This window comes from Phoca vitulina, unplaced genomic scaffold (assembly GCF_004348235.1).
Source record: "Phoca vitulina isolate PV1807 unplaced genomic scaffold, GSC_HSeal_1.0 scaffold1, whole genome shotgun sequence".
Taxonomy (NCBI): domain Eukaryota; kingdom Metazoa; phylum Chordata; class Mammalia; order Carnivora; family Phocidae; genus Phoca; species Phoca vitulina.
The window spans coordinates 61,994,062-62,019,130 of record NW_022589704.1 but is presented as its reverse complement, the minus strand read 5'-3'; the positions used below and the strand labels follow the sequence as shown (position 1 = coordinate 62,019,130).

The 25,069-nt window shown below is 40.0% G+C and overlaps 1 protein-coding gene across 1 annotated transcript in view; it reads right to left on the bottom strand.

The window, feature by feature from the left end:
- LRP2 (LDL receptor related protein 2) overlaps nucleotides 1-25,069 on the bottom strand; it is a 194,750-nt gene that overhangs the window by 15,542 nt on the left and 154,139 nt on the right. The window contains exons 56-69 of the mRNA XM_032401234.1: nucleotides 24,297-24,474; nucleotides 21,692-21,888; nucleotides 20,757-21,002; nucleotides 19,942-20,064; nucleotides 18,856-18,975; nucleotides 17,476-17,592; nucleotides 16,650-16,766; nucleotides 15,645-15,782; nucleotides 14,013-14,135; nucleotides 11,263-11,391; nucleotides 6,123-6,254; nucleotides 4,875-5,006; nucleotides 3,078-3,221; nucleotides 1,458-1,623 (exon numbers count right to left, since the gene is read on the bottom strand). Coding sequence (XP_032257125.1) covers nucleotides 1,458-1,623; nucleotides 3,078-3,221; nucleotides 4,875-5,006; nucleotides 6,123-6,254; nucleotides 11,263-11,391; nucleotides 14,013-14,135; nucleotides 15,645-15,782; nucleotides 16,650-16,766; nucleotides 17,476-17,592; nucleotides 18,856-18,975; nucleotides 19,942-20,064; nucleotides 20,757-21,002; nucleotides 21,692-21,888; nucleotides 24,297-24,474 — 2,062 coding nt within the window. The remainder of the gene's footprint in view (nucleotides 1-1,457; nucleotides 1,624-3,077; nucleotides 3,222-4,874; nucleotides 5,007-6,122; nucleotides 6,255-11,262; nucleotides 11,392-14,012; nucleotides 14,136-15,644; nucleotides 15,783-16,649; nucleotides 16,767-17,475; nucleotides 17,593-18,855; nucleotides 18,976-19,941; nucleotides 20,065-20,756; nucleotides 21,003-21,691; nucleotides 21,889-24,296; nucleotides 24,475-25,069) is intronic.

Below are 25,069 nucleotides of genomic sequence, written 5' to 3'. Positions count from 1 at the left end.
TGGAAAGTTACGAGGGAAAGAGTAAGGAGTAGAGGGGAACTCCTGCCTGATCAGCCAGGATCAGTGAGGATGGCGGACCTCACAGCTGGCATTGCCACGACACATGCGCTTCCAGGTAAGTCCTAAGGCACTGTTTAGCTGGCCCTTTAATTCCGACTGCCCTGCGAGTCTGCTTCTGCTCAGCCAAGAGCGCTGCTGGTATGAACAGCAATCCAGCATCAGCTCCAAGGACGACTGGAAATAGCCTTTCCAAAGTAACAAACCCAGCAAGGCCATCCTGCCCTATTCCACTATCCGGCAGGTCTCTGTCCCTTATGAGCAGAAATTTCCATCAGATTCTTCTTGTTCGTGAAGGCTGAGAAAGAAGTAAAACTTCAAACATGAATCGCCTGGTGGATTCTTCTTTCAGGACTTTCAGAAGGAAGTGCTAGTCTAGAGTTTCAAGTCACTGACTCTCCAAGGCCTTGATTCCTGACAGAAAATGCTGACTTGAGTGTCCCGATAGCCTGTGGGCACAGCGGGGACCTGATTAACTTCTTCGGAGATGTTCAAGTCTTCCAGGAGTGCCAGACAAGTTTGTTAAAAGGTGAAAATTGATTTATGCTGCAAATGACTCTCCATTCTTCCAGAGGGCAACAAGCCCCCAAGCCTTCCCTCTCTAACATTTTTTCATTATTCATTCATTTTCAAGGACATGGGGAATTCGATGAATGTTTGAGCTCTGAGCCTAATGTAATCACTTTCCCATAAATGTCACTCCCAATGCAAGGCTCTTCCTTGAAGAAGGAGCTTATAAATTTTCCACATCGGTTTGCATCTCATACATCTCCCTGATAATAAACCTACTTAAGGTTCATATTTAGGGATCACACAAAATGTCTGGCTCTGGTCCCTGGGGTTCTAGAAAATCTAAAAGAGCAGAACAAAGCTGACACCACTATTAACTCACACCAAAGACTACACAGGAAAGTCAAATTTCCAATCTGTTCAGACAATACAGCCTGCTGAAAACACAAGATGTGGATTGCTGCTCCTCAAAGTAATTACCAGAGAGAAAAATGTTTCATCTCAACTGCCTTGCTGGTAGGATGGGGAGGCTGTTCCATTTCTTCACAAAATGAATAGTGCTGCCATACTGAAAGTTCTAATTTGGGAATCCAAAACTCTGTTGGCAAGAATGCTCTCCTAGATATAATATAAAATCTTGACCTCGGTGCTTTCCCAAACTTTTTCATGGCATACATAAGACTATAGGAAATGATAATGTTTATATGACATCTCGGGATAAGCAGAGGTGGTTGTGGGGGCTAGACAGGGCAAGCCCAGGCATCACCCAGCTGCACCAGTGCTGAGTGCTACCCTTATCTGGACCAGCTTAACTCATGCACCATGGCAAGCAGTAGGGAGGTCTGGCCAGGAAAAAAGAATAGACAAGAGGGGAATGTAGCTAAACTTACCTTCCAACCCAGTCCACTGCTAATCCATCTGGTTGCATTATGTATTTCAGGTTCAGGTTAACTTTTGACACGAGATTATTAGTACTAGATTCAAAGTTGGGGATGTAGGCACGTTTGATAGCACCAAAATCAGAGCCATGCCCTAGCACAGTGTAATATACGACACCTGCAAGGCAAGACACACAGTTGAGTTTCATGTGAAGAACATCAGGTAAGGGAGGAACTGGGGTCTAATCAGGTGAACTACTGTTCATTTATTGACATCTCTACTTCCTCATTGTTCCTATAAGACTAATAATTCAATTACACTGATCTGATCCAACCTCAAGACATCATACTTGAGCTACTAGCTACAAATACTTCAGCTGATAGCTTATTGATACTGACTTGGTTGTCTCTATTTCAAGGTAACTTACTAAAATATATTTCAGCCAAGAACCTATTTGCTCTCATTAGGATCAAGTTCTAGTTTCCAAAATGAAGTGTATAGATAAACCAGGGGCAGGCTATTCAATAACTTGCAGTAAAGGAGCTATGTAGATGAGAAGTCCTATTTTGTGTATAGACTGAAGGACAGTGGACAGCAAGCATCTTAAAAAGCATAGGAAGACTGCAACTTTCAAGGCATATTCTTTCCTAGGTGTTTGCAATTCTTGAAAAGTTTATTGTGTCACCTAAGTGTGAAAACACAGCCATAATAAATCTTACATAGCATAGTGATTGATAGTTTGCAAAGCATTTTCATATCTGTTATCTCATCTTATCTTCAAAGAACTCTCGGAGGGAGCCAGGCAGACAAGATTACCGTTCTTGTTTTACAGATAAGAAATGGAGAACCAGAGAATTGTTACAATGATTTAAAGTTATAAAGCTTAAGAGATGAGCAAAGCAGGCATAGAAGAAGATGAGTTTTCAGATTCCTGCCCCATTACCATCTCCCACACACCGCCAGAGCCATGAGAGACTCAACAATAAACATTTTTCATATTTTCATTCATTGAACTAAATTTCTAAAGCAACCATCACATACACTGTTGGGTCAGATGCTGGGTCAGATGTTGGGTCAGATGGTAGGCATGCGGAGTTGAATTAGATTCAATCCTGTCTCCGAAGAGTTCAAGGTTAAGGTGCAGGGAGAAAATTATGTGGATAGCTATAACTCAGTGTTAACAAGTGCTTTAGTAAAAGCATGTATAAAACCCTATAGGCTCACGAGTGAGTAATTATGGAACTGTGCCCAAGAAGGATTACAGAAAACATCAGAGGAGGTGACATTTGAACTGTATCTTCGATGTTTGAGTAGAAAGCTTGAAGGGTACAGAGATAGGGAAGAACAATCCCTGCATGAGCAGAGAGAAAGAGATATTAAACAAAGGAATATGAGGTGGTCCTAAAAGGATAATCCCCAGAGATGGGTGAAGGTTTGGCTAAAAGCTGAGGAAGTTTTGCTGGGACACATGGCCAGGCTAAGGTGTCCAGAGCATGCTGGATAGGAGGAGCTCTATCCTCCACTCATGCAACAAAATTCACTCATTAAAAAACAGATTCCCCAAAGTTTAACACCTTTTAATTCCATTAATTCAATTAATATTAATGACAGATGCCAAAGTTCATACTCACTGAGACCTAAGCCTTCGGGATCCCAATCATAATCAAGAGCCTGAATACGTTCCTCGCCTTCAAGATAATCTGAGAACTTCTCAGATGAGAGATTGTATTTTCGAATTCGCACGTTTTCAGGCAGTAGCAACAAAGGAGGGCTACCTGTAAAAAAGACAAGGCCTGCTTTATCTGTTTGAATTCTATCTGAACTCTTTTTTAAATAAAGTAGATATAAAATAGCAAGTATCCTCCCACCTTTAAAAAAACCTAAGTTTATAGGAATCTGGCTACCTCTGCTAATCAATAGAACTAACTATTATCCAACTAGTGGAAAGCTAGTATTTCTGTTAGGGATGTTATCAGCTCTTTATTCTTTGTCCTCTGTGGGTAATGGTTGAGAACAAGACAAGACTGAGACCCCTAGATAGTGTCCTCTTTTCCACTGATTTTTTTCCTTATTCACTGACAAAACAGACAAGATTGCAGACAATCTCACAGAAGAAATACAGTATGTATAGTGCTAATAAAGTTTACCAGGATGTCTTCATTCCTTACTCTTTATTGACAGATTTTATGATTCTTTTAGCAGGTAATCAGCTCCATGACTCAATTTATCTTCTAGCTAATGACAAAAACAGCTTGTTCTTGTTCTTACCCAAAGCAGCTATTTCTATGGTGACTCATCCCGAGATGCACTGTCTAGAATTTTTAAAATTTAATTTACTTGCATAATGTCAATCGAATCTCATTTAAGTAACTTTTGAAAGTTCACGTTATATATTTCCTCTGTCTTGACATTGTGTTTTATATGACTATGAGCATTTATTTCTGTCATCTCCTTAGTTAAAAGACTTAAATAGTTTTTAATTTGCTGCCTAATTACCAGACCAACTGCTCAAATGCCTTTACCCTAGTTTTCATTGTCAAAAATTTTTTGGGGGTAAAAATATTTAAGTATGCTAGTCAGATGTATACTTTAAAAGCCCAATTTGTATGAAGAAATTGAACAGCCATTTTACCCTTAATTTGCAAAGTAAAATGTTATTTCTTTATCAAGTTCTTTAAACTCTAGTACAAACTTCAAATCTGTAAGACTGGTAAAGACCTATACCCCTTGACAGGGATATGCCTATTTAGATCAGACCTCTGGAAATTTAGACTATATAATACTCCTGCCACATAGTTTTTCTCTTTTGTCATTTCTATCTAGTACTTATTACTGCTTTCTATCAGGTCCAACTCTCAGATACCAACATTAACCTAAAATGTAGAACTAATGACTGAAGTTATAAATGAGCCAGACTCTATCTGTGATCAGCAGCCCATGAACAATAAAAAAGATTTATCAACACAATGTCCTTGATTTGCCCGGACTGAATGTGACTCTTTTTTGTGATCCATCTTGATTCATAGGGCCTCAAACCTTGATCTTGGAGTGGGAGCTGGAGGGCTTCATTTTATTTCCTTCCATTGACCACCACCCTATAGGCAAGCTTTTGCTGTCTGAATATTCTGGAAGGCGACATCTTGTCCACTTTTTCAAGTTTTATCAAGGTGGACAAGAGGCTAAGCCCAGAATAATAAATAATACTGACTCCTATTTTAATTCCTGCATATTTGTTGTGGGATTGTAGTTACTGTTTTAATCTGGCAGGAGAGGAGACAGAAGAGCCTGGATGGGTGTTGGAAGAGAAGTAGCTGGTGAATTAAAAATAAGACTCTGAGAGTCTAAGGTTTACTTTCTGGTATACTGTACTCATTAGCATTTATTTCTCTGAAAGTCAACTGATTAATCCCAACATGAACCCATCATACCATCAGCTGCACATCGTTTTCCATACTGGTCACTCACAGACCTGAAGCCTTCGGCACAGGAACACTCATAACTTCCTTTGGTATTCTGGCAGTTCTGGGGACAAACCCCAAATTCTTCACATTCATTGATGTCTGCAGATAAAATAAAAGCAAATATCCAGCATCTGCTCCCAACCATTCCTTCGAGGCCCTGCTTCTGTTTAAATCCATAGTCATAAGCAATGAAGCCTGAGAAGGCTGCAGATGAAGATAGGCAATGATGCCATCATTTGTGGAGCACTTCCTAAGCTTCAGACATTGTTTCACATGCTTTTCATGTTCATGCCTCATTTAATTCTCCAAAATGACTCTGCAATATGGACTATTCCTAAACCCAAAGTCCCAAAGCTAGTAAGCAATGAAGACAGGGTTCAACTGCAACAGAGTGACTCTGTGCAATAGCAGAACAAAATTTTCACTTTTGGAAAGCAGCTGTGTGTTGGTGTTGTTTGGTAGCACTTCCCTTGGCCTAACTAGCTTCAGGAAAGGGACTTATTCATTTGGTTTCTTCATTGAGTTCTTAAGCTTCAGCTTCCAAAAGAACTGTCTCAATCATCTGAGTATGACACATCATGAGTTAGAAACAGCAAATTCAAATAAATGAAGGACACTGAAAATCATACTCAATCCTTACCATCTTGATAAGCTACCTTCCAACTCCATACCTTAGCTCTCACTTATGTCTGGCGTAAGTAAGTGTGTAATAAATACGTGTTGTTGGACTTTAATGAAGAAAGTAAAACTTTCTTAAAGTTAAACTTAAAAATTTCATCTCCCACACTGATACAATAAGCAGTCATCATTCCTGAAGAATTCATAAATCTTATCAATTCCGCAGACATTACTAAGGATGAACTACCTGCTTACCCATCTCCTAGGGACTGGCAAGAGAGCATGGAAAAAAGGTAATTGGCACCCCCAAGTGTTGTTTGTTTGTTTGTTTCATGACCCAAGAAATTAACAAGCAAAATCTTAACATTTGTTATCATTGGTTATATACATCTTGAAAGTAGAGCTTACACTCTCATTCAGAACTGATCATCACCCTCTCACAATATAATTATTTGTGCACTTAAGTATTTTAATGAGCTAGAATCAAGAGTTTAGCCCCATTAAGGGAATTAAACAGTGGTTTAATAAAAGGGAATGAGTGGAGAACCTAAAGAGTATGAGGATCACCTAATGGGAATTGGAGGAAATATACTTTACCGTCACAGGAGTTTCTGTCCAAAATACTGGCTTTGAACCCGGGTCTACAGGAGCAGATAAAGCCTCCTTCACTTAACTGGGTACAATTTTGTTCACATAGATTCTCCGCACATGATCTTTCTTTTCCTGTATCTGGAAAAACAATCTTAGCATTACAAATGAAAGGTATAAACCTATCTTTAGCCTATTAATAGGACACCTCAAGATAACCCCTTTCCATAAGTGTAGAGGATTGAAGGCCTCTGTATTCAGATAGCTGGTAATGGGGTGAATGCCATTTATACAATTGTATATAATGTTAGATCCTTGAGTTAATTTTCCTGTTATACTCAGCACTGCCAGGCTTCCCAGGGCATCCATTTCCGGAGTCCAGAACTATAAGTCAGGGGCTCTTTACAAATGGAACCATCTGCTTCATATATATATATATATATATATATATATATATATATATATATATGAATTAAGATATATATAATATATGTAATATATTATATGTAATATATGTAATATATATCCTATTATATGTGTAATAAAGAACACTGATACATTTTAGAGCAACATAACAAATAGGAGAAAATTATAAAGTTGTAAGAAGACCAGTTGAGATATATGTACACATATGTATCAAATGTTGGCCAGAGCACAGTAAAATGCATATAGTTATTAGTCATACAACTGCTATAAGAACCATAAAGTGGCACACATGGAAAGGAATTTTGCAACAACATGTATGAACCAATGACTTTAAAAATACTCATACTCTGTTATCCAGTTATTCCACGTTAATACATTTTTCCTCAAAAAATAATAAAAAATGTGCACTATGATTTATGTTTAAGGATTATAAGTTGTTGAAAATAAAATTTTGAAAACAACTTGAACGATTATGGTTTACTGTGTTTTATCAAATCTAAGAAAGACACCATTGATGCACCATTTTATGTAATGCTAAAATAGAAAAACTCTGGGACTTACACTATGGCATGTTATCAATTGAAGAATTATCCTTGTTTCAGAGATGTTTAAATGTGAAAATAAACATGCACCTTACAATCAATAAGTTATGATTATCTACATGATGGATTGCTAGGCAATCATTCAAATTCATGATTTCAAATGATACTTTGACATGGAAAATATAACAAAAATGGAGGAAAAGACAGGAATGCTAAATATAGAATATGTCTTTAGATTTTTTAATATTAAGAAATTACTTTTGCACATATGTGTAAAAAAAGACAATGAAGTACACCAAACTTAAGATTAGTTCTCTTTTAGTTATGGGATTCAAGTGATTTTTACTTTTGATTGTTAATATATTTTCTGGGTTTTATAGCTTTCATAATGCAAAAAAAACCAAAAAATTCAACAATAGTTCATTTTTATAGGGCTCATTTGAATGACCCTTGTTATCCCTGCTGTTCTGGAGACCAGATACTCACAGGCAGACTTAACAGCTCAGACTCCATTCTCACACTTCATTGCTCATCAATGAGTTCTTATCTCTGCCAATATCTGTCAAAGCCATCTGGCTTTCATTTTTGTTATTATTGCAAGTTTGCTTCTTTTATCCTGAGTCTCCATCTACCCTCAAACCTAGATCTTACAAGGAAGCTGACAAAGATGAACATACCTAATGAGTGATAATGGAGGCCAAGGCGTGGGAAGGGTGGTGATTATCTCCATAAAGCATTTAAGTTTTATCTGCATTTCAAATGAAATGTCTCTTGGTCACAGGCTTCTGAATATTTTAGCCAAAGAGACTGTAATATCTCCTGGCTCAATTCTTCCAAAGGAAAACAGATTTATATCTATCTGTCTCCTACAGTAGTAAATGAGGGTCCCTTAAGAATATGATGACTAAGTATCTGTGGTTTGAATAGACTAAAAACATTGAGTTTCAAAAAAGAAAAATAATTACAAAATAAAGCACAATAGCATTCAATGGAATGCTGCCCTTAGAGTTCATACTTCAAAGCTATATACATGAAAGACTCAGTTTAGCTCTTAAGAACTACACATTGCTAAATAAGTCTATTCAGATTTTTTATTTCTTCTAGAGTCAGTTTCATTGTTTTCTATCTTTCTAAGAATTTGGCCATTTCACCTAAGTTGTCTAATTTGTTGACATAAAGTTTCTCATAGTATTCCCTTACTATCTTTTATATTTCTGTAAGGTTGGTAGTGATGTCTCCTCTATAATATTAATAAATGTGACCTGTTTTTATTAATTTGGATAGCCTTAAGCCAATCACATAACCTCTTTGGGTCTCATGTGTATAATTAGACTCTGTAATCTCCTCTCAGCTCTAAAATCTATAACATGACTAAAGGTCCCAGGACATAAACATTTCTGGACCAAGTGCTCCCCTGAGTGAATTTTACTCTTATGAAGCAAGAGTCCTTCAAACAAGAGCAGAAACATTGTAAGATTCTTCCACAAATATGAGGAACTTATAACTTCTTGGTAACAATCACCATCTTAATCCACAAAAAACAGATATATTCCAACCCAAACATTTAACACTCTAAAAATACTAATGTCTTTCCTGATTTTAAAATATAAAAAGCAAACATATAGGGGTGCCTGGGTGGCTCAGTCATTAAGTGTCTAGGTCATGATCCCAGGGTCCTGGAATTGAGCCCCACATCAGGCTCCCCGCTCAGCAGGAAGTCTGCTTCTCCCTCCCCCACTGCCCCTACTTGTGGTCCTCTCTCACTGTCTCTTTCTCTGTCAAATAAATAGATAAAATCTTTAAAAATAAATAAATAAAAAGGAAACATATGCCCTGAACACCTCAGAGATCCTGTTTAAAATAAATAGGAGAAGGAGAAGAGAAAGGGAAAAGAAAAGAAAGGCAAGTAGATCAGTAGCACCCAAGAACTGGTATTTTATTTTATTTTATTTATTTTTTTTTTTTTTAAAGATTTTTTTTTTTATTTATTTGAGAGAGAGAATGAGATAGAGAGAGAGCATGAGAGGGGGGAGGGTCAGAAGGAGAAGCAGACTCCCTGCTGAGCAGGGAGCCCGATGCGGGACTCGATCCCGGGACTCCAGGATCATGACCTGAGCCGAAGGCAGTCGCTTAACCAACTGAGCCACCCAGGCGCCCTAGAACTGGTATTTTAAATAAGAATTCTATAATAATAATAAAAAAGGAATCCACAAACCAAATAAATAAATAAGAATTCTATGTCTCAGATTATTTACCCACAGCAGTAAGACTGATTCGCTATCGTATATTCACTTAATACCTTAAAAGAAATGCTGCTTCTGTACCTAAATTACTATCTATGCTACTTATTTTCTTTAAATAAACCCTGCTTTTAATCAAATGTCATTTGAATTAAAAGAACTGTGGTCAACTGTAAGCTTTTTAAATGTCAACTAAAAGAGGAACTAAGGTTTGACCCAAGCCCAACTAGAAAATACTCCAAACTCCTGGAACAGTTCACTTACCAGTCTCAGCAGCAGACTCAGAAAATCTAACACCCAGTTTTGCAAATCCTGTCATGTTCATGCTTTTTAAAATATGTAATCAAGTCACATTGTTATGTCAAAAATTCCAAGCCGCACTAGGAAAGTGTATGAAATAAAGGGCAATCAATTCATTTATGACCAATTATTTACCCTCCTTTCTAACTCACACAGGAGAAAAGTTGCCAGGAAATCCTTGGGATGCCTCAGGAAAAAAGTGATTAAAGCCCAAGAAGTTGAAAATGTGTGGAGCTAACTAAAATGACTAAGTCATGGGCTCCTAGAATTTGAATAATTTTTTTTTCCTATGAAGAAACTGAGGCTTGGAGAGGTCAGTTGGAGAGGTCAGCTGTGCCCCAAAGGGACACAGCTAGTGGATGAGGAAACTAGAGGCCAGCTCTCCTCATCTGGAGTCACAGGACTATTCAAATTCTGCCTCTGCCATTCTGTATGACCTTAAGCTCTCTGAGATTTATTATACAGATAGACATAATAACAGCAACCCAATGGGGTTTGCTTTAGTGACAAATTAGATAATGTATGTTCAAGGATTTCATAAGAGCTCTAAAGGACTAAAAAGGTGTGAATTATTATTAACATGTCATTCCAATATTTCCATCACAATATTGAACAAGAACCACCCCTTGATTGTGTTCATCATCCTTTTCCTACACAAAGTCCTCCCTCTACTTTAAAAATGTTCCTTCCGAGGTCCCCTGTGACATCCCCACCTTTATCAACTCCCCTTAGAAGTTTTTCCCCCACGTACCAAAGGATACTGCATTTGGCTTAAGGTGAAAAAATATGCAGACTAATCAAACAAAATACACAGCTTTAAGGTGATGGGAAGCACCTAGTTAACTGGGAGGAGGTGCTCTGGAGTTAGGTAGATCAGAGTTCAAATCCTTACTCAGGTTCTTGATGGCAAAAAGACATGCAGTTTTTTCACACTAGTAAGCCCGTTTCCTCATTAAAAAATATTTGAGGGGCACCTGGGTGGCACAGTCAGTCGGCTAAGCGTCCAACTCTTGGTTTCAGTTCAGGTCATGATCTCGGGGTCATAAGGTGGAGCCCCACGTCCTAGAGCACCTAGCATAAGAGTTTGATTGGGTTTCTCTCTTCCTCTCCCTCTGCCCCTCCCCACCCCCATTCTCTCTCTTTCATATAAATAAATATTTTTTAAAAATTGAGACAGATGGGGCGCCTGGGTGGCTCAGTCATTAAGCACCTGCCTTCGGCTCAGGTCATGATCCCAGAGTCCTGTGACTGAGCCCCACATCGGGCTCCCTGATCAGCGGGAAGCCTGCTTCTCCCTCTCCTGCTCCCCCTGCTTGTGTTCCCTCTCTTGCTGTGTCTCTCTCTGTCAAATAAATAAATAAAATCCTAAAAAAAATAAAAAATAAAAAAATTGAGAGAAAGAATAATACCCAGCTCATAGAATTGTTACAAGGATAAAATGAGATAATCCATGTAGTGTTTAGCACAGTATCTGATACAGAGTAAATGCTCAATAATGGGTAGCTATAGGCTTGACTGCAGTTCAGAGCACAAAATAAATTAAAGGGAAATATGTGGTTATCATCTACTTGATGTTACTGCATGCTTTTATTAGATAAACCTGAGTTACTACATGAAATACAGTAATACATATTTACTTACTGCAACCCGTTTCATCAAAATGGTCACCACAGTCATCGACATCATCGCATACAAGATACTGTGAAATGCAATGTCCATTGCTACACTTAAATTCATTTTCTGTACAAGGTCTAGAGGTCGAAGCTAAACCTGTAATTTAAGAACAAAAGTTAAAGTCAAAGTCAAAACTTTCTCTTCTGTGGAACAAGATGCTTCCCTCTGTGGTGGATAGTTACTGCTCACAAATAAGCCTGTGCTTCCCTACATTTCCCAGTCTCCCTTGCAGTTACGATGGGACCATGTGACTAGTTCTGGCCAATGGGCTATGAGTAGGAAGTGATGTGTGTCACTTCTGGACTGAAGCAGTTAAAGCTCATGTGTCTCCCTGCTTTGGCAACCTTGGAAGCCATGTGTTTCAGGTGGCCTAGCTACAAGATGGAGGGGCTGGGCAACCTGCACTGGCCTTTACTTGGGTGAGAAGTAAGTCTTCATTAGATACCACCACTGAGAGTTTGAAATTTGTTGGGCGCAGAGGTAGTATGAGTTACCCTGAATAGTATATATATAAGGTACTTCCATAACAAAAACCTAAATTATGTGGCACCGCCTTCACAGTCACGAGGCAAGCAATGAGGAAAGGGATACTGGAGGCAGGAAAGATGGAGACTCATATTATGCAAAGGCAAAGCATTTGGTAAAAGTGTCAACTTTGGAAAAACTGGAAGGCTGACCACCTGCTTATTGAACCTGTCAATCTAGGGAAAGAGGTGAGAAAACAGAATGTTAGTAGTGTGCCTTGCTTGCCATTACCTGAGTTTGGCAAGGGAATAAAAATCAGAGAAAAGTTCAGGGAAGAGCCGATTGATTTATAAGCAGAAATGAAATAAAGTCCAGAAATTTGATGTGTGGGAGAAGCTGACTGCATTTAGATCCCAAACAGTAAGATTCTGAAATTTAGAAGGCTTTGAGACACAAATAACCAGTAAAACCTCTGAGTTGGATGAAATGACTGCCCAGTCATTAAGCGTCTGGCTTCAGCTCAGGTCATGGTCCCAGGGTCCTGGGATCGAGCCCCACATCAGGCTCCCTGCTTGGTGGGGAGCCTGCTTCTCCTTCTCTCACTCTCCCTGCTTGTGTTCCCTCTCTCTCTGTCTCTCTCTGTCAAATAAATAAATAAAATCTTAAAAAAAAAACTATTGAAGAAAATTCCTATTGTGGACATTGCTGCTATCAAAAGGAATGAAATCTTGCCATTTGCAACGACATGGATGGAACTGGAGGGTATTATGCTGAGCGAAATAAGTCAATCAGAGAAAGACATGTATCATATGATCTCACTGAAATGAGGAATTCTTAATCTCAGGAAACAAACTGAGGGTTGCTGGAGTGGTGGGGGGTGGGAGGGATGGGGTGGCTGGGTGATGGACATTGGGGAGGGTATGTGCTATGGTGAGCGCTGTGAATTGTGCAAGACTGTTGAATCACAGGTCTGTACCTCTGAAACAAATAATACATTATATGTTAAAAAAAAAAAGAAGAAGAAGAAGAAGATAGCAGGAGAGGAAGAATGAAGGGGGGGAAATCGGAGGGGGAGATGAACCATGAGAGATGATGGACTTTGAAAAACAAACTGAGGGTTCTAGAGGGGAGGGGGGAGGGGGGATGGGTTAGCCTGGTGATGGGTATTAAAGAGGGCACATATTGAATGGAGCACTGGGTGTTATATGCAAATAATGAATCATGGAACACTACATCAAAAACTAATGATGTAATGTATGGTGATTAACATAATTAAAAAAATGTCTTATTTCTTGGTTTTCATCCTTTTGTGCCACACCTCAAATGAACATAGGAACAATGTTATAACCGTAGGTTCACCTCTACCAAAAAACCAAAAAACCATAAAACAAGTACAAGCCTGAGCACTGCCATAGTGTCCTAGTCCTCTCTGACACACAGTCCCCCCAGTCTGAGGGCTGGCGATGAGCATTCTAAGGCCACATCAATACAAGGGATGGAAAATAGAAAATGAGCCATTTATCTAAATTTTCCCAGAGAGTATCCTTTTAGGAAAAAAAGCAATTGGAGTCAGGGGAAATCATTTTTCTCACTGACTTTTCTCCAGGTAAATTACCCCCAAAATTAATCAACTCTCCCCTTCAATGGAAAGATTTTAGAACACTCTCACAAGGGGAAAGCACAGATTTTTTTTCACTATCTAAAACATTCAATGCCACCAGTTTGAAACTTCTTTCTTAAAATAATCCATTATTTTTTCTCTTCTGGGAAATGAATTTCCATTTTAAAGATGCATGTAAGACCAGCTCTGTTAACACCAGTGCTGCCTTTTTGAACGTGATCATTTCAACTGAGCATTCAGAAGTTCACATGCCTACATTAACAATTAGTAACTCAATGCTGAAGAATGACCAAACCTCATTTTTGGAAACAAATAAACCATTAATTTGTGAAGCGTGAGTCAACTAGTAGTCTTTGTTCTCATTTTCTCGAAAAAAAGCTTATTGAATATTTAAACAAAGACTAAAAAATTAGAGGACTTGCTCCAATAAGATGGGAATAAGCAGGGAAGGGATGCATCTGAATAATGTGTGTGTGTATATGGTCTGTAAACAATTGTCAACAGAGATCTGCAGTTGTAGGTCCAGCTCAAGCCTCTGCAGAACAAACTGAAATCCCAGAGGTACATTTTGCCAACTGCAGACAACTTGGGGCCCTTAAGTTTTTCCTTCTTCTTTTTCACTTTTGCTTACACTGCTCCTCTTTCTCATCACTCCCATCTCCACAGTCATCCACGTGGTTGCACAGCTCATGCTTATAAATACAGCGATTGTTGTCACATCGGAACCGGTACGGTGACTCACAGGAAACATCCACTGAAAGGAAAGATGGAGAAACAAAAGCACAAGTTGAGAGTAGAACGTAAGCGTCAATATCTAAAATGCTCCCGTGCCAGCACCAGGCTTGCCCCATTCATCCATTCATCTGCTCATTCAATGAACCAATCCACAAATACATTTTGAGTTTCTAGCACAGCCCACGGCACCGTGCTAGGAGCCTGATACAATGCAGAACAAGAAAGTACATAGTCCTTGTCCTCACAGAACTTTCATTCTAACAGAGAAACAGACTTTGCCAACTAACCATTCCATTACAACTGTGAGAAGAGCCACAAGCTAGACCTGCTATGATGGCATCTACTGGGGAGACCTGATAGAGATCAGGGGGAGGAGGGATCAGAAGAGGCTGGGGAAGGTTCAGAGTCAGGAAGGAGCATAGCAAGTGTTTGGACCTGAATCAAAGTCTCTGTAGCCAGAGCAGGGAATGAGGGTGACCATGACAAGCCATGACGCTGGAGACGCTGGTAGGACCATACATGAACTCTTATCCTAATAGTAAGGAGTACACTCTTTGTCTCTCTGACTGCAGTTGTCATTGACTCTCCAGAGCATGAAATTTCATACCATGACAGACTTTCCTTCCTGAATTTCCTCACCTCTTACATTTAAAGTTGCTATTTCACAAGTGAACTCTGACTCATTTTGTTGTCCAGAGTCAGACTTCTAGGTGATGCTTATGCACCTGTGAGGAACCCAAAGGTAGAACCCAGGTCCCTTACTTGTTTGGTAAAGAAGGCATGGCCCTCAGAAATTGGGTAAACTCAACACACGTGTGTTCTTCTTCCACATGGAAGGCTTTGGCTGTTTGATTTTCCTTCTGCCTTTGTATCACACACAGGAGCAAAAGGAGAAACTTGTAATAAGGTCGGTCGGGGGTAAAAAAGTCAGATCCAAGAGCTGATTCTTAGAAGTACTGCTAACAGAACTGTTGCAGGAATTCTTTGCTGTGAAAGATGTGCAACATTATAAAATAGTGCTGGTCACTTTTTAATGTGGTTGTGTCTCTGCCTCTCCACTTCTTAATGGGGCTGTGGGCACTTTATCTCATAGAGGGAGCAACTTCCTAAGGACTTCTTTGAAAGTTACACATGCTTAAGGTATTTTTCAAGACCCATCAAGTTAAAAGCAAAACAAAACATGGTTCGTTCCTAAGAAGAAAAGAAGTGGCAAGAAAAATGTGGAGATGCCACTGTGAAAATATAACGTAGCCTAATTGAAGTGCTCTGAAGGGAAGGAGATACTGACACGGCATTTTTGTCAAATCTTTGGGCTAACAGTGAACAGGGATGAATGTTTGTCTAACATTCCCATGTTCCAAATAGGCAACTGGGAAAGAAGACCAAGTAAAACCACAGTGATGCTGCTCATGCATCCAGTACTCAAACACTCTCCAACTGCCCTCTGGCATCACATGCTCCACGGAAAAAGCGTTGAAATTTTGCCAGAAGACACCACTCCCATACCCGCCCTCGGTCTCCCTCTTACGGCACAGGTGAAGCTCTTCGTCAGAACCATCACCACAGTCATCATCACCATCACACTTCCAAGATGACCTGATACACACGTGATTTTTACATTCGAACATAGTAGCCGAGCAATATGCACCATTGGGGAAGCGAGTGGCTGTTGGTGGAGAGGAGACATATTCAAATTATTAGAAAAAGTTACTAGTTTTGAAAAGGTAGTCTGCTGTATTTGTCCTTTAGCTCTTTCCATGATAGCCTGCTCTTCCTTATTCAAGACATACCGTCGCCTTCTACTGTCTGAAATTATGATGGAGTACCTCATAACAACTGTTGTCCAATCCCAGTTTTCAAAGACATGAGTCATTCTGTGGATGGTACTGGACTCTCTCTTTATAGACAAGGGAAAATCTTCAGCTGCATCAGCACTGGCCTTACCCATCATCCATTTATATAGTTTCTCTGAAACCAGGTTTTAAGATGTGGCAACCACATCATTAATAATACCCATCATGGATAATCAACAACTGTTCATATTTATTCAGTGATTCATAAAGACTAAAATGTGACTGATCATGTTGACCTTCATTTTTAAGCTTTTTGTATGCCATAATGCGATTTAGAAAAATGTTAATGCTGTAAATTCAGTATGTTCTAATACCCAATCCAAGTTCTTTATACCCATCTATTCATTGCTTGAATATTCTTGTTTGCCTGCGGTTTTTTTTTTTTCCAGTTAATGATTTGTATCAGAGGTGATAATATGCAAGCATGTTTGTTAGCACAGATATTTAATATATTCTCTATTTAAAATATTGTTAGTGAAATGCACTTGAATGAATACTAGAAACTATTTGGGTATGGTGACTCAGACCCCAAGTGAGCTGATAACTACCAATGAACGCTGAATAGAAAATCCCTATAACCTATTCATGTTAAGAAGTGGTGGCTGATGGAGAGGTGGGGTCTACAAGGCCATATGCGCACATTTCAAGACAAACAGTGCCATGGGGGCCCCGACACTTACGACAGGTGGCTTCATCAGAGGCATCCAGACAGTCAGCGATTCCATCACATGTCGACTGCTCAGGCACACAGTGTCCACTCTGACACTGAAAATATCCAGGTTGGCATGTCTTCATCTCTGAAGAGAAAAGACTGTCATTCCAGTAGGCCTTGTTCTCAGACAGGTACGTGGAATAAAGTACTTCATCACATTCCTATCCACACCCTGTGACTAGCGCATGGCAAACGCACAGCTGTGGTTAGCGAGTGAATAAATTCTCCAAAAATACACTTTCACATTCAACATATGGAGATGAAAGTACCTATCTCTCCCCTATCATATAGTCTCCAGCATTTTCTCAGAAATCTGAATTCCCAGACCCAACCTTTAATGAATAAAGAGCTATCAAAATCATTTGGGGTTTATGATTCCTAGTCTAACGCCCTGACCTTTACACCAGAGAGCTACAGAAATATATCCCTCAGGGCCACTTTCTGGGGAACAGTAGGAAAAATGAATGCTTTTGTTGTTGTTGCTTATAAGGACAATGCAGATTAAAGTCTGCTCCTAGGAAATATTTAAGTTAAAATGAGATTTTCAAAAATCTCTTGCCATTTTCCCCTATTACTAATCAAGACTGCTGTAAGTTAAGAACAAAGCATAGAAAATACAGAGCAGAAGGTACTGTGTTATGCTAAGGCTTATATATTACATAAATTATACAAAAATTGTTTTACTCTAAAAAAAAATCATCCAAACTCTTACTGGAAGTCCCTTCTTCTGTCCAACATGCTGACTCTAGTACTCCACCCCATGGTAAGCCTCTAAAAGAACTCTTGACAGTTACCACAGTCCCGCTCATCTGAGTTGTCGCCACAGTCATTGGTATGGTCACAGACCCATCGCGAAGGAATGCAGCTGTGATCATCACATCGAAACTCACTTTCCGAACACTCCCGGGGGACTGCAAAGGAAAGCCACCCAGCCATTAGTGGGAACCAGGAATCATACACAGAAGACAGATTTGTGAGTGGCCTGAGTACCCTCAGCGTGCCCGGCACTCCTGTGTCCCAAGTCCTAGCCATCTGCTTGGGCAGGCAGACTGTCTGTCCCCCAAAACTAGAGCTTCTATCTCAATTTTAAGAATGTAAAAAATGGCCTTTATTAAGAGTTTTCTTCAAAGGTGATTTAATCTTAAGATAATTGTTGCTCTCATGACAGTCTAGGTAACCTCCTGTAGGATTAAACATGAACTTTCTCAAATTTAAAATTTTATTGGATCACACTTTTGTCTTAAGTTTTAGCCAATTGATATCTGGAGGTGCAATCAGCATCCTGATTCTCTCGATTGCCTATGTAAAATGGCAATCACTTCTTACTTCCAAAAAGTGACTAAAGTTAGAATGTATTCCATATTACAGGGCACCTGGCTGGTTCAGTTGGTAGAGCACGCGACTCTTGGGCTTGTGAGTTCAAGCCTCACACTGGGGAGCCTACTTAAAAAAAAGAAGAATGTATTCCGTGTTAGTCTATCTGAAATTGACATATACATGAATCAATGACATATGTTCAGGGCAGGGTCTCATTAAAGTTGTTTTCAAAATACATCCAGTTACTCAGAACTATCTAGTTTGATGTGATCCAAACCTTTGGCTTCTTTTCCTTGAACTCCCTATCCAATTCCTTATAGTCAGCATCTTCACTGGGAGAGAGGAACTAAAACCTGACCTGTCATTTAACCATTAGCCCTCCTAAAAATAGTCAGCTATTCCAGGGGTGATCACAATCCTAAATACAAGATCTCTTCCCTCTGCTATTAAGACCATCTTGAGGCAAGCACTTAAGAAGCAAGGTCTTTGGGTTAGCATCTTTCTTTCCTGAACTTCTCTTGGTCCTGACTTTTTCTTCCTATTCTTTATCTTATTATATTTGACCTCTATTACAAGTCACCTAGAAAAAAAGTTAGATATAAAAAAATTCAACAAACCAAACATATACTTGGGTAAAAATCCTTCTCCCCAAACTTCATTATAAGCATCTTAAAGGGAGATGCTTCTGTCTTTAGTCAAAGAAAAAGTGGAAACGTACCAGTCAGCAGAATGCAAGAGATCAGGTAATTGTCATCCTACCCATTGAGGATGAATGGCATAGACAACTGAATTATGGACAAAGAACAGACAGCACAACGCTGGTGGCACATAAAGATGGTAGAACCCTGAACACTCACCACAGTTTTCCTCATCTGAGTGATCTCCACAGTCATTGTGCCCATCACACCTCCAACGAAGAGGGATGCAGTGGTGATTATTACAGCGAAATTCCCCAGAAGGTTTGCACGTCCTTTCCTCTACAAAGCACAGTCATTGCAAAGACTTCAGAAGCTGGAGGTAGCACTGGCTTTCTTGTGAGACAATTTGAGAATTATGCTACCATATTCTCAAAGCTCCCAGAGAGAGGAAAGCTAGCAGCATTCACTGTCAATATTCCTCTTTTGGCTAACCTGAACCTATCCTACTTCAACTTTAAACTGCTTTAAACTAGATTCATTTTTTGTAGAAACTGCTCAAAAAATGAATTGGCATCTGGAAAGATAAGTGATGCCAACAGCAAATAAAAATTTCCATCTCAAAAAAAAAAAATGTCCATCTCATTCCTTTAGTTGATTAAATTCAGTGTTATTAAATTCAGCGTTAAAATAACCCATTATCTTCCTTACTCTCTTCCAACTAAATCGAACACATGCACTCACAGACATTCAGGTTTCAAGTTCAAGTATATGGCTAATCTTGACAGACTTCTATTAATTCATTTGGCCTTTTGTCCCTAAGTTCTTTCCATGTTGCCAAAGTGACTTACAGCTTTCTAATAGATGATATGGACAGAGAGAAATTCAGAATATGAAAATCTCCAAAGAAGAAATATTCTGATTTTGAATTATTCTTTTTAGAGATAGGTATCAAATCTTTTCTCTGCCCCCTTCCATCACTTTCAGTCAATCTATAAAATTGTCAAGTATGAATAAGGATTCTACATTTAGGAGAAATTATGTAAGTTCCTAGTATCTTAATAACATCTTCTCCAATTACAACATCCTTTGGGGTGGGATTTCATTTAAGATGATATAAATTAAACTCCCCCAACAGCCCACTAAATGCTAAAAAAATGTAGCATGTTACTAGAAAAATCAATAGATGATGCTTTTTCAGAGGTAAACGGAGGAACAAGGACATGGGAAAGGCACTCTCATCACCCAGACGGCACTTGACACTTCTGTGTTCTTGCCCCTCCCCCACACCCCTGCAGCCCCTCCTACCACAGCCTTGCTCATCACTGTTGTCCCTGCAGTCGTCGAAACCATTGCACACAGCCCACTGTGGGATGCAGCGGTAATTCGTTCTACAGCTGAATTCTGTATGGTTGTCACAGCGATGGCTCACTGAAGAGGGAGGAAAGAGCAAAGTCAGAACTGAATTCCTAGTCCAAAAGACACCTTCCCATTATCATATGAAGGACATGGTGCTGAGGAGTAACAATTACCATCTTACCAACTGGACTGATTCTGGCAACATGTGCCTGTTTTAGGTGTGATCTATTTACCAAGAGCAGAAAGCATCTTCAGTTTCCTCCCTATGTCAGTATCATTCATTTGTGTTACAGGATTAACTACGGGGGAGTGGGGGAGGGGAAGGACTGGGCTTGAAGTAAAAAATACCCGGGTGTCAGCTCTACCACTAAATAGAAATGTGACCAACTACTTAAGGTGAGCCTCAGTTTCTTCATCTGGAAAATGGGAATTGGTAACATGCACATTCCCTACCGCACAGTATTTCCCTGAGGCTCAAATGAGAAAGTGCTAGACATACACAAATATAAGTTCTTGTGATCCTATTTTGGAGGGTTAGATATCCAGGGTATGGAGAGGAAGAATCAGCCCCTTTCGCAACAGGGTCTGGTTCAACCTGCAAACCACACAGCTATGCTTTGCTTTGTAGTGCCAGAGTCAGCAGGGAGAGCCAAGAGGGAGTGTGCCATGGGGCTGAAGCAGGGCCTTCCCTGTCCTCTCTCAATCCCCGCAGGTTCTCCTGTTTTCCCGCTCTGCTCACACAGGTCCCTCCCGCAGGAACTCACTGCATTCGGGCATAGGCTCATCCGAGTAGTCTCCACAGTCATTGTCCACATCACACTTCCAGTCCTGAGGGATGCAGTGGCTATTGGCACACTTGAAATAGCCTGGCTGGCAGATCCTGCTGGCACAGTTGTAAATGTCTTCGTCTGAGTTATCCCCGCAGTCGTTCTCCGAGTCACACCGCCAGGCTTCAGGGATGCAACGTTTGTTGGCACACTGCCATTCATTGGACTCGCAGCGGTGATGCTCTGCAAGCAGGGGCATTGGGTTGCAAGGTGTTAGGGATAGAAGCTCCTAATTTACACTGAGGGATCTTGGAGAGCCTGATCATAATTTCTTTTTAGAGAACTTCCGTCCCAGTGCCCTTATTATCTGCCAGTACCACAACACGGTCAGTTATTCTCTTGACGATTACTGTCTCCTAAATTCTTAAATATCTTTCTCTTGCATGCAGAATTAGGGAGTAAAGACTGAGTCACTGATGGCCTATGAAATTCACCTTCTCCTGTCCCTGTTCTCCTAATGGACTTTGTGTTTGCTGTTGTTGTTAATGTGTTGTTTTGTTTTCAGGTTTTGGAGGGTTTTTTCCTTGGCTTTTTAAAAATGAAAACACAAATAAATATTACACAATATTAAAATGAGAGTGGGAAACCCTCCTTTTGCCCTCAGTGTTAGCTCTCAAGGAGGATTCTATGCATAGCACATGGTAACAAACCGCCAATACAGACAACACACCATCTACCTCAACCATTCGCCTTGTAGAGACCTTAGTCTACCTCAAGAACTTTATAAAAATATAGGATGGGCTTCTTGACTTTTCTCCTAGGACTCTGGACTGGTTTTGGGGTTATGACTTGCAGAACATCCCCACAGAATCATGGTTGTACACAATCTACTAAGAAGTGGGCCAAAGGTGGTCTCGAGCCATCGAACACACCGCAGAGAATCTGGTCCTCGTCAGAGCCATCGGGGCAATCTTGGTGAGCATTGCACAGGAAGTGGGAGCTGGTGCAATTGCCGTCCGTGCACTGGAACTGGCCGAGCCGGCAGAAGCGCTGTGGGCAAAGGACCGGTTCGTCAGAGCCATCCGAGCAGTCTCTCTGCCCGTCGCATTTCCACCAGATAGGAATACACCTGCACAGAGAAAATACAGCACTTCTCTGAGCAAAGCACAGGGTGGTAGAGGCTACCTGGAGAGAAGGCGTCAAAACTGAACCCCACGTAGTAACACGCTTGAGTTCCTTTACCATGGTGTATTTTCGGAGAAAACGTAACTAGATGAGATGGACCAGGTTTGTTAAGACCCAAATTCATGCTGGAAAAATGCTTTGACCTAATGATTAAATTCCTGCCACAGAAAACAGTGGACTGTGTGTTTAGGGCTACAGTTCTGGTAGCAGGAACTGGTTGGGACTATCTGCTGGGGTGACGTAACAGACAAGTGGGTATTGGTTGGGAAGGTAGAGGGCACTTACACTTATTGAAAGCCTAGGTCAAGATGGATACATGCTAGATTCTTAATCTAAGATATTTTATTTAATCATCAAAACAATCTGCCACTGGATCTTACATGCTGTGGTTTGGACTGATGTCTCCTCCTGACTTCGCTCTCTGACTCAGTCCCCCTAGTCATCAATGGTCTGTGGCCACGGTTAGGGAAATCATCTGTGGCCGTGTTTTGTAACAGATACAAATAATCAAAAGTGGATTTAAATGTGTAATCCTGGATCCTCTGGCATAGTAACTAAGAAGCTAGGCTAGTATATGAGTGGGGAAGACAGAAAAATTCTATCACTTTTTTTCCTTCTTTTTTTTCAAATTTTTATTTAAATTCTACTTAATGGGTGCCTGGGGGGCTCAGTCAGTTAACCATCTGCCTTCCCCTCAGGTCATGATCCCGGGGTCCGGGATCGAGTCCGGCATTTGGCTCCCTGCTCCACAGGGAGCCTGCTTCTCCCTCTGCCTCTCTCTCTCTCTCATGAATAAATAAATTTTTAAAAATCTTAAAAAAAAAAAAAAGAAATTCTACTTAGTTAACATATAATGTAATATAGGCTTCAGGAGTAAAATTTAGTGATTCATCATTTACATATAACACGCAGTGCTCAGCACAATTGACTTCCTTAATCCCCATCATCCATATAGCCCATCCCCCACCCACCACCCCTCCAGCAACCCTCAGTTTGTTGTCTATAGTTAAAAGTCTTTTTTTTTTAATTCAATTAATTAACATACAGTGCATTATCAGTTTCAGAGGTAGAGTTCAGTGATTCACCAGTTGTATATAACACCCAGTGCTCATTTTATCATGTGCCCTCCTTAATGCCCATCACCCAGTTACCCCAGCCTCCTAACCCGCACCTCCCCCAAGAAACCCTCAAGTTGTTTCCTATGATTAAGTCTCTTATGGGGTTTGTCTCCCTCTCTGATTTCATCTTGTTTTATTTTTCCCCTCCCTTCCCCTATGATCCTCTGTTTCTTAAGTGGTTTGCTTTCCTTTCTTTTTTTCCCCTTCCCCTATGTTCACCTGTTTTGTTTCTTAAATTCCATATAGGAGTGAGATCATATGGTATTTGTCTTTCTCTGACTTACTTTGCTTAGCATAATACAGTCTAGCTCCATCCACATCATTGCAAATGACAACATTTCATTCTTGCTGATGGCTGAGTAATACTCTATTGTATATATACCACATCTTCCTTATCCATTCATCAGTCAATAATTTGGCTATTGTTGATAAGGCTGCTATAAACATCAGGGTGCATGTGTCCCTTCAAATCAGTATTTTTGTATCTTTTGAGTAAATACCTAGTAGAGCAATTGCTGGGTCATAGGGTAGTTCTATTTTTAACTTTTTGAGAAACCTCCATACTGTTTTCCACAGTGGCTGCACCAATTTGCATTCCCACCAACATTGTAAGAGGGCTCCCCTTTCTCTGCATCCTCACCAACACCTGTTATTTCCTGTGTTGTTAATTTTAGCTATTCTGACAGGTGGGAGGTGGTATCTCATCATGGTTTTGGTATGAATTTCCCTGATGATGAGTGATGTTGGGCATCTTTTCATCTGTCTATTGGCCATTTGGATGTCTTTGGAAAAAATGTCTATTCGTGTCTTCTGCCCATTTCTTAACTGGATTATTTGTTTTTTGGGTGTTGAGTTTTGTAAGTTAATAGATTTTCGATACTGACCCTTTATCAGAGAAATTCTACCACTCTTGAGGGCTGTTTTTCAATGTACAGATATACAGTCTTGGCCCTGACACCTAGGACAATTTATTAGAAATAAAAAACACATAGTTTCTAGCTTCCTCTCTACAGAAAAATACCTGCATACATTTTGGTTAACAAACTGCTTCTATTCATGGAAGAAATTATCTGAGATTGGAGACTGAGATTCTTGGTGCATTCCAAATGAACCATATTAATTACCCAAAATCTTAATTCATTAGGAAACTCCCATCCCCTGGATCCTCAAAGGTCAATATGTGTCCATCCAAGGGGATGGAGAGGCAGTGGGGTGAGGGAAGAGAGAGCCTTACTTTTCATTGTTGGCACACAGGAACTGGGTGCTGGAGCACCTGGGCAGGCAGAGGCTGACGTTACCAAAACGGAGGGTTTGGAAGTCATCTGGACACTCACAGGTGAATCCACTTCCTCCTGCCTTGATGAGGCAGAGATGAGAACAGCCACCGTTGTTGGTACCACAGGGATTGTTCACTAGTAAAAGAAGGAAAATATAGTTAGTTCACTTAGAATATCAAACACAGGTGAGCTGATTGCCCATCTCATCAAACTAGTCACCGCTCAGTAAGAAAAATCGTATCCAAGTTTCATGCTTTTTCCAAAAATTCATAAATAGGACAGATGGTAGAACTGTAAGCAATGCTGTGCTTTGAGAAAACTGATCTATGAGCTACCAGAAGTGAGGCATACCCACTGGTGTTTTGGGCTAGAAAAGATGTGTTTCTCAAAGTCTTTGGACAGCAGGTGGGAAACTTAGCTTATATTCATGTGCCCAGAACCAGCAGTTTTAATTTCTAGCAGATGCCGTATTCTCTCATTCTTAAGAATACAGGCAACAGAAGTATGGCCAAGAATGAGATGGACAGGTGAACTGTGTAGCATCTTTACTAATTTTCTGGGTCACCACTTGGAGGTGAAGATTAATTTGAACTTTTTATAGATAGATAGATATATACACATATATATATGTGCATATATATTTCTTTTTAATTAAGTAAACTCTATGCCCAACATGGGGCTCAAACTCAGGACCCCGAAATCAAGAGTCACATGTTCTACCAACTGAACC